Source organism: Amia ocellicauda, chromosome 3 (genome assembly GCF_036373705.1).
Source record: "Amia ocellicauda isolate fAmiCal2 chromosome 3, fAmiCal2.hap1, whole genome shotgun sequence".
Classification (NCBI taxonomy): Eukaryota; Metazoa; Chordata; class Actinopteri; order Amiiformes; family Amiidae; genus Amia; species Amia ocellicauda.
Genome location: NC_089852.1, coordinates 46470347 through 46480071, shown reverse-complemented (window position 1 = coordinate 46480071; position 9725 = coordinate 46470347). Strand labels below are relative to the sequence as shown.

The following is a 9725-nucleotide window of genomic DNA, read 5'->3' as shown; positions in this document are numbered from 1 at the left end:
TAACTGCTATATCCGGCGGTGCCACCTCTATTAACTTCCCCCGGCCGAGAAAGACACGGAAAAGGCGACGTTCTTGCGTTCATGTAGCGCAGATGTCCGCAAATCTGCGCAGATCTGCAGAATCCCACCGATCTCATTGGTGACGCAGCGCAGATCCACGCAGAACTGCGGAAATCTGCGCCTCAAGAATGCGACCTAGATTTTGCCTCCGTCAGGTTTATAACTGTATTACAGCACGGTGTTTTTCTGAAAGGCTGGACTTTGTTATGGTCGACGAAGACTGGCTACGAAAACAAAAATAGAAAATATGCAGGATTACCTTTTTGATACAGCAGATGGTATGCTTCGTACATGTTCATGACAATTTCGAAAACCATCAAGGCATCGTAAGACCCAATCAAGCGCAATATGAAAACATTTGCCAATGCTATGATTTCATGTTGCAAGTTTTCTTTCTGTTTATTAAGAATATATTGATTTCCGTTATGGATGGCTCATGTGGTGAATGATTTATAAATACACATGGATTCCAGGTTACAGAAAATCGATTAACTACAATTGCTCCATTATACGTTGTATAGCTATTTGTTATATTTCAATATCATAACGTCACTAAATATATATATAGATTTTACACGTTTAGTATCGTTAAAGATGTGTGATTATAGAAAACACATGCATGGATACATCTTCCACAGTTATTGAACATTACCAGAGTGCAAATGAGGTGTTGGATGTTATAACAAATATGCTAAAATGATTATATTATCTTATGTTAATTATATACGAATGTGGGTGTTATATGTAATTCAAACTGTATATGCATTCAGCAGTTATTTAAAAAAAGTATGATAGTAAAGCTATACATTTAAAAAAGTAACTACATTTATTTATAAAATATGAATGTGAATAGGAATAGGACTGTGGTTGTAGCTTGTGACATTTGGTGGCGTGTGGTCCATTGATCAGGCTGCACAATGCGAACCCATTCTGAGAATGTGGAATAAATTAGCCCAATGGTTGATTGACCTGATGTCTTTTGTAACCTCTTATGTTCCCTTTGATCCCAGGGACTCCTCTCTTGAACTGCCTGATTGACAGTTTCCACCCCCCCCCCCCCCCCCCCCCCTGTACATGTACTTACTTCAGGTAAGTAAATTAGAAGCTTTTGCTAGAGTACAAACCAATATGAAGAATCAATCACGATTTCTAGTTTTGTTTTGAGTGTACCATCTGATTGCATGCTGTTTGTTTTTCCTATTTGTTATTGAAAGGACTTCCCTTCTGTTTCTACATGCATGCAGAGATGCTCAAATACAAACTCTCAATAATCCTGAGGGCCTCTGACTTTGGGGGCGTCCAACTGTGGCTTCAAAAGCACACAGAAAAATAACAAGGCCCCCCAAAGGAAAAATCCATCTTCAGACAAAAACACAAACTTCTGAAACTAAGCAGTGTCACACTCTTCATAAATAATATAATCCGTAACAGTCTTGCAGATTGATTGTGAAAAAAATCATTTTTTCTTTTGTTTTTGAGTGAATAGTAAACCAGCAAAGATATTCAAGCAAAGCATTTATTTATATTTTTAAATTGCTGTTTTGAACCTACTTTGTGCACCCTTTGTCCATGCTGCTGACAGTAGTATGATAGATGAGTTTATAGTTAAGCTGAAGGTTAAATTAAGATTTCACATGTTGCCTGGAAAGCTCCTAATGTTTATTTAAGGATGCTCACTTTTGTAGACACAAAAGGTAAAAAGTTGCTTTTTGTCTTGTTCTTAAATAGATAAGCAGCATTTTAAAACACTTAAAATCCATGTCTTACTATATACCACCTTGGGATCAATCTGTAAACTATCAAAAAGAATATTCAGTCCATTCAAGGCTGACTACTTGTTGAGAATTTGTTAATGTTCTCTTCATTTTGTGGAGGTTTCCCTCTCTCTCTCCCACTGTCCCTATGGGGAGTGCAGTATAATTCTCCATACATACACAAACAATATGCAACACTGTTTTCTATACAACAACCTAATATACATGACCACATTGTCAGGACACTTGAATAAAACATACGAAAACATATTGTAAGGCTCACTGGCATCAAGAGAAATCTGATTCAAATAAGTAGATCTGATTGGCTGTTTAATTATATGAGATGTGTGATGATTAAACTGCAGTGCCATACTTTGATTTAACACTTTAATAGATTGTTTTACCAAAGTCGCAAAGAAACTGTTTTCACATTGAATGATCTTCTTACAATGAGTACATAAATGTAAATTACAGTAGCTTGGAACACTGAAAATAAATAATTATAATAATTGAGGTCTAATTCTGATAGGTTTGTCCATTTTTTATTTTTTTTCTGCATACGATTGTAAAAAGTTAATTAAAAAAAAATCTATTTTAAGAAAGGAATGTTTGTTTTCTGAAGATAATGATCTCAAAGTTCCCCATCATTACAATGTACCTGCTGGTGAAGACCATATATGTGTGGATTGGGAACTGCTCTTCTCTGGGTCTATGGAATTATGAAGATATGCACGTGTCTCTAAAGCGAGCTTTGCTGTTTGATTTACACCTCAAACTAGTTGAACTGAAGATTAATGCATTTTTATTATATACTTTATTTATATACTGTACTTTTTACAGAACTGGTTCTATTGTAATGTTCCAGAGAAATAAAACTGTACCTTAAAATTGTAATGATGTGCTTTTTTTCCTGTATGTCTAATGACAAATCAAGTAATAATCAATTCTGTGCTCAGCATCCATTTGTATTTTCCAAAAAGCATGTAAATTACTGTCAAGGCGAATGGAACTGTGTTTTGTGGTTTGAGAAAACCAACAATAAACTTTTTGGACACACACAACAGAGGTATATTTGACACAAAAGAAGAGCAGTTTTTGTCAAGAAGAACATCTTACCCTCTGCAAAGCATGGAGGTGAATCTGTTTGCTTCCATATATGAGATTAGCGCTTATAAATAAGGTCCAATGCAAGAAATGTACAGTACCTGGTGTTTGGTTAGGTACAAGAGCCAGCCTGCCACTTGAAGAACCTGGAATGGCCAAGCTACCATGCAGTTGTAAGTCTTATTTGCATACCTGTAATTCAGAGTAATTGTATATATACTGACATTGTATGATTTGTGAAAACATGTCTAATCCAGGGCTGGCCACATACTATCCTTAAGGACTTCATTATTACATTTGATTATTTATCACTGGAAATTAGCATGTGCTTAGTAATAGATGCTTGAAACATGCCTGTAAAACCTGCAGGACTCTTGTTCTCAAGGAAAGTATTTGTCATTTCCTGGGCTGAGCTGAAAACTTCCACTGTCTAAGTGCATAGAAGATCCAGGGTCCACGTTAGACTTACTTTGCAGATCCTGGTGCTGGATTGTAACTTTCAGATTGTCCTTAAATCTAAGTGCAAGTGGCAATAGTGAGCAGAAATAAAACTAGGTGTTTGTTACTGATATAATTGAAGATAACTATCAACATACAGCAGATATGTAAGACCACTTGTCAGAGGTGTCTGTATACCGGAGTACAGAGGGTTTATATGTTTTCTTATGCATTGCTAGTATGCACTTAGTCAAATTAGGAGGGTAACATCACACAATAATTGTGCAAACGGATAAATAAATGAACATGGGGGAATATATTGTAGTAGTGCAGCTGAATGCCGTCTTTCTGTGTACAGCGCAGACGCAGCTATGAGCGAGCCGGTGTCTTCACTTGTCAAGGGGGACAAAACGCTGCTGTATGTATTGAACCACGTATATCCCTTCACTTAATTGCCGTACTGTGTTTAGATTTCTTTAATTTGACTTTAAATTATACAGAAGATATATTAACAACTTTAAAATAACTTGTGAAAGACTGGCTCGCGTTATTGAAGTATTAGCCGTGTTGCCCATTGGAGGTAAACAAATAGGTCTGCGGTATAAGATAAGAAACTTTCACATGCTCTTACTGAACTAAACAGTTGGTGTATTAATTTAGTTAATTCGTCATTTAAAGAATAATTAGATGTAAGTGTTTCGTTTATTCGAGAAGGTATTCTGAAAAAATACCGCAGTTGTGCGTTGCACCTAAACTTTCCTGATTACAGTACACTAAACCTAAGACATCCACAGTGTCAAGGTGCAATAGTAGTTTCTTTTTTCTTTTTTCATAAACCTCTCTCAATTTTAGTTATATATCAAAACGCGTTTGAGAAATGACAATCAATGACTTTTGAGCTACTGTCTGTAAGTCTGCCTCCCGTTACTGTATATCCCCACTGCCTTGAAAATGACTGCACTTGTAATGTAATCAATATGGATACAGATTTCCCATTGAAGCATTTTAAACTCGATTTTGTTCACTTAAACTAGCCAGCTGGGTACTTTGACACATGCCCTTTTGAAATATTTGTATAAAAGCACGATTTTCTCTTGGAATTTAAAATACAATATTTGTAAATAAAGGTAACATTGCTAGTGTCTGAATATGCAGGGGGGGGTGTTTGGAGAAGCAGGTGAGCAGCTCTGGTCATTGCAGGTTGACTGGGGAATCAATGCATGGTTCATTGAAAAGCTCTACTATGCCTCGTTCACTTAATACCCTGTGTGTAACACATAGACCGCTGTACTATAGCAAACACAGTTACACTATCTTGCAGCAGCCCGCCTGAAGCCGAAGTCGGAAAGTTTTTCATATAAACGCGCCATTTAAAACTTTGGTGACGTTTCTCAAAAGACCGCCAATCGCGCTGCGTCTCTGATTAGGACAATGGAAAGCCGAGCGCCAATCAGCGCAGCCGGAGACTTGGCGGTAGCCAATAGGAAGGCAGCCCCACTGAGAGTAATGTTACCGATCCGGAGACTGAGGAGACTGCGTAGCGCTATCGCTCCCACAAACAGCCATTGCAGCGCATTGAGATACAGTGACAGCTTTCGGTAAGTAAGACATAGCCTCAGAAACCCGCAAGAGTGGGTAAGAATAAAAACAACCCGACCAGAAAAAATACGAATAATACCAAATGAGTGCTTAGATAGAGGTAGTGGAATAATTAAGGACATAATTGTGGTTTTTATTTCTCTTTGTACGGAAACAGTCAAAACAAGACCTCTTTATTAGCATTAGACGCTCGTTGTGAAAATATTGTTAAAATCCATGTCTGGCATTTTCTGAGGTAAATGTAAGTTTTCAAATGTAAGCAAGCAAAACGTGCTTTTAATGGGCGCTTTTGCCACTTTGATGCGATTTCAACAATTTGATGACTCGGTTTTAAAAAAAAAAAATAGCTAAGTGGAGAAATTGCGTACAAACAAGCTCCTTAGCATTACAGAGCCATTGCAGTGCACTGACCGAGACGCCTGTCAAGTACAGCCCGACAGCCGAGCCGCTCGAAACAGATCGCAAAAAATACAAAAACTTACAGCGAAAAATAAAATGGAAATAAATACATCTGCTCATGCATGTGTGTGTATCTGAGCAGCCGGGGACGAGGAGAAAAACAGCTCGGGATCTGCGCTGTACTGTAATATGGCTGACTGTACTCCTGTATAAAACAAGGCTGAGCCAGTAGGGGAGCCCTGACGGGAGCGCAGTTCGGCTCAACTTTTTAAAACCGTGTTTTCTCCCCAAATTGGGGCTCAAGTTGGGGTTTTGAGCGTGGGGGATGGAAATCCCACCTTTCCTCTTGATAATGGCCGGGAGTATATATTTTTTCGAGGTCGGGAAGCGGTCGAGATCCCAGTTTGAAGTGAGGTGGGTCCCCCGGCCTCGTTGCATGCAGTGTAATGGCTGTGCATTGACACAAAGAGAAGGAGCCATATTCTCTGTGTTAGACATGAAGACAAGCGGCCATTCCGAGCTCAATAGGAAACTAACTCAATACAAACCGCACACAGTACAGACCAATGTAGCACTGTACACCGGGACTAGTGCATTGGGATCCTCGGAGAAAAAATAGTCAAGAACACGGGCTTTCCTCACATATTTGTCGAATAAAAAACCGAACAGGAAGGCGGGTGGAGACATTTGAAGGGGACTTTCTTTCATGAAGAAGGCTTTCGCACAAAATGGAAGAAGAAATATTGCTGTCGTTGTTGACCTCCTTTTCCTCACCCAGAGCCGAGGCATCGCCATTGCTAAGTCCTATACTACTATAGAGATACCGAAAGAGCTGCTTTTTAATAGGGAATAGCACCAAAATAGTTCAAATAAAATCATTTTTTAAAATTTTCCCCAAATCCTTAAATCATTAAAAGGGAATGGCATTTTGATTATTTTGGGGTTTTGGGTGTACAATTTTCGACACTTTTCAAAAGGAAATGATGTTAAAACAACTTCTTAATGTTTTTCCCCCTGGTCTTAATAAACTCTGCAAACGACATTTTCATCATTTTAAAGTTTTTTTTACAAAATAGGAACATTTAATAAAATAAATTTAAATTAAAAAAAACATTTTGTGCATAAAATCCTAAATCATGACATTGTTTTTGTAATCAATTTCATAATGGTCTTCAAAAATAGTATGTGTATATATATATTTAATTTAGGTTTTTTTTCCAAAACGTTTTTTTTTTTTTTTCTTTTACTCTTTCGTTTTTAGGTTTACACTTCTAGGCTTTAGAAAAAAAAGGTGTTTGGACATGGTTTTAAAACGCAATGAAAACTTATACCTCAGCGCTAGTGCTGGTTAGCCGGGCAGGGCTGCCGCTGCGCAGGGACGGGTGAGTCCTGCGCTGGACGCTGTTTCTGCCTTGTTGTTTGCTGGGAAGTTGGGAAGCGGACATGTTTAGTCCGGGATCTCTCTCTCTCTCTTTCCTTTCTTTCTTTCTGTCCCGAAGCCAGTTGAGAGGAAACGGTCGCAAGAGAGGCTGGCAGCAGCAGCAGCAGAGTTGCGACTTGAGCCGCGGCTCGGCGCTGGAATCGTTTCCTCCGCGGCTGCTTGAGCAGCGCCGGGGTGCAGCCGTCTGACCTGTGCGTTATTGCCTTTAGATAACTAATCCAAGATGGGTAAAGGTGATCCGAAAAAGCCAAGAGGCAAGATGTCCTCGTATGCCTACTTCGTGCAGACCTGCCGGGAGGAGCACAAGAAGAAGCATCCTGATGCCTCTGTCAACTTCTCTGATTTCTCAAAGAAGTGCTCTGAGCGGTGGAAGGTAAGGCAGATGGGCAGGTGTCAACGGGACATGTTTCAAATCACATTTTAGTGCAAATGCCTTCAGTTGCAAAGTTAGGCTCATGTGTAATTGTTCCTTATGTGTCTTTGCATCCTAACTTAGACATCAAAAACATTTGTGGAAGAGCGTCAATGTAACTAAATAAGTAACTGTCTGAAGAGCATTAAAGTTTATAGTCCAGTTCATTTCATACATCTACCTGTCAGTAATTCTATTGATTTTGTTCCCCCTCCTGTCTTAATGAACCTGCAGCAGAGTCCTCACTGAATACAAAAACACACATACCTGCTAACTAGGTTTCTCATGAATAAGATGTATTCAATGTCCTTTTTGCTTGTGTATTTCTCCAGACTATGTCTGCCAAGGAGAAGGGCAAGTTTGAAGACCTTGCAAAACTAGACAAGGTGCGTTATGAAAGAGAAATGAAGTCCTACATACCACCCAAGGGAGAGAAGAAGAAGAGGACAAAAGACCCCAACGCACCAAAAAGGCCCCCGTAAGTGTACCTGGATGCTTTGATCGAAGAGACATTGTTAAATACAGTGATGACTGAAACACGAACAGTCTGATTTGTTTTCTAATGACTTTTTTTTTTTTTTTTTTTTTGTTCTTTCAGGTCTGCTTTCTTCATATTCTGCGCTGACTTTCGCCCAAAAGTTAAAGGCGAGAGCCCCGGATTGTCCATTGGGGATGTTGCCAAAAGACTGGGAGAGATGTGGAATAAGACCGCCCCTGAGGACAAGCAGCCATACGAGAAGAAGGCTGCCAAGCTGAAGGAGAAGTACGAAAAGGTATGTAACACCTCAAGGCCTTTGTGCTGCACCGGTTACAAGTCCTGTTCTTCTAATACTGAACACATTGGCCATTAATAAGATGAGCAACATAGTGCTGGGGTGGAATCTGTCATAAGTGGTCTGAGAGTGTTTGTCCTTATTAGAGAAGGAGGGTCAGTGGCAGTTCTCTCTCTATCCTCAAGTGCTTAATTTCGGTCTCCTCTAGAAAGCCAAGCTGTTGGGAATAATAGCTGAAACCTGGAACTCATTGGTGGGAGCAATTGTAATTCCTTCCCTGCCATTGGGTGTTACAGCTGCTTGTGTACAAAGCAGACTTTCATACATGGAGCCAGCAACCAATTATGTGACATCATCGTGTTCAGTGATGGGTTGTTCTGGGGGGAACACATCTTGAGCAACAGGTACAGTGTGTCATATCAGTGCATAACCACTATTCTGGTCTGTTCTGTAGGAAATTGCTGCCTACCGTGCCAAGGGCAAGCCCGAGGCACCTGCCAAGAAAGCACCTGCCAAGGTGGAAAAGGCCAAGAAGAAGAAGGAGGAGGAGGACGATGATGACGATGACGACGACGATGATGACGAGGAGGAGGATGATGATGATGAGGAAGATGATGATGAATAGATCAGTTACTATTAGAGCTTAGTTTCTTGTTTATAAAGCATTTAACCCCCCTGTACACACTTCACTCCTTAAAAAAAAAAAAAAAAAAAAATACAAAAAACAAAGAAAAAAAAAAATGTAAGGCTGTGTATATGATCTGTTTTTAAGCTGTACAGTGTTTCTTTTTCTTTTCTTTATTTTGTATAGATAACACTACGGAAGTGTCTTTAGATAGCCCTGTATTTTTTTTATTTTTTATTTTTATTTTATGTTTTTAGTGGTAGTTCCTAAGCCACTAACCTTGCCTGGTACAGTTTAAGGGGGTTGTAAAATGGCATGGAAGTTGCAGGTTTTCTGGTGGTGCACAGCACAAAATCTAGTTTTACGTGGGGTTGTAGTTTGTTTCCAGTATTTGTGTTTTTATTTTTATTTTTTTAATTTGCCGTATCATAAAATTCTTTTACTGTACTTTGAATACCACTCTGTAATTGCAAGGAGAAAAAAAAGCAGCTGTTTTTGTTGACATTCTGAATGCTTCTGAAGTAAATAAACCCTTTTTTTAAAAAATGGTTTTGTTTTTTCCACAGGGTTTTACAATAATCTTAGTGTAAACACTTTGGGTGATGTGGCATTTTGTGTCATGAGCATTTCTATACAAAACAATTTTGAGTGCACCGTATTGGTACAAAACTTCACACATATGTCTTTATATAAGTCATGCATTGCTTTAACATTAGAGCTCCAGCATGACAGTCCTCTTGTATTTTCTGTAAATGTCCAGGTTTCCCTTTTGGGAATTAAAAAAAAAAAAATCGGCATGATGCGCAGGTAAATGAGGGCCCATTTTTTAGACTTTGCTAATGTTGCAGCTGATAGTTTATTTCTTGAAGTCTTGGGGTTACTTATAAACCTTGTAATGTAAACAAGGCAATCCAATCCCCAATATTGTTTTAACTTCTGACGAAGTGAAGCAGTGTCAATTTGAACTAGTGTAAATATTTAAAATCTATACAAAGAGGTGGTTCCTGCTCAGTGGAAATAAATGTCTTTACATTTTATGTTTGCAATTTCCATCGTTGAACACAAGCAGTGATTTCATAGTTGAGCAGCTTTCTGGTTAACGTGTAACAAGATTTTACCA

General features: G+C 38.8%; 1 protein-coding gene across 1 annotated transcript; it reads left to right on the top strand.

Annotated features, from left to right (window-relative positions):
• Positions 1-4859: 4859 nt before the first annotated feature.
• Positions 4860-9151, top strand: hmgb1a (high mobility group box 1a). The gene is made up of 5 exons (XM_066699702.1): positions 4860-4954; positions 7005-7168; positions 7540-7685; positions 7806-7980; positions 8435-9151. The coding sequence occupies exons 2-5, from the start codon at positions 7019-7021 to the stop codon at positions 8603-8605; spliced, it is 642 nt and encodes a 213-aa protein (XP_066555799.1). The 5' UTR covers positions 4860-4954; positions 7005-7018; the 3' UTR covers positions 8606-9151.
• The last annotated feature ends 574 nt before the right edge of the window (positions 9152-9725 follow it).

Excerpts from the sequence above, each read along its gene's own strand:
- hmgb1a (XM_066699702.1), top strand. The coding sequence starts at position 7,019 with ATGGGTAAAGGTGATCCGAAAAAGCCAAGAGGCAAGATGTCCTCGTAT. Across the intron at positions 7,169-7,539 it reads AGTGCTCTGAGCGGTGGAAG|ACTATGTCTGCCAAGGAGAA; the intron begins GTAAGGCAGATG and ends GTATTTCTCCAG. Across the intron at positions 7,981-8,434 it reads TGAAGGAGAAGTACGAAAAG|GAAATTGCTGCCTACCGTGC; the intron begins GTATGTAACACC and ends TCTGTTCTGTAG.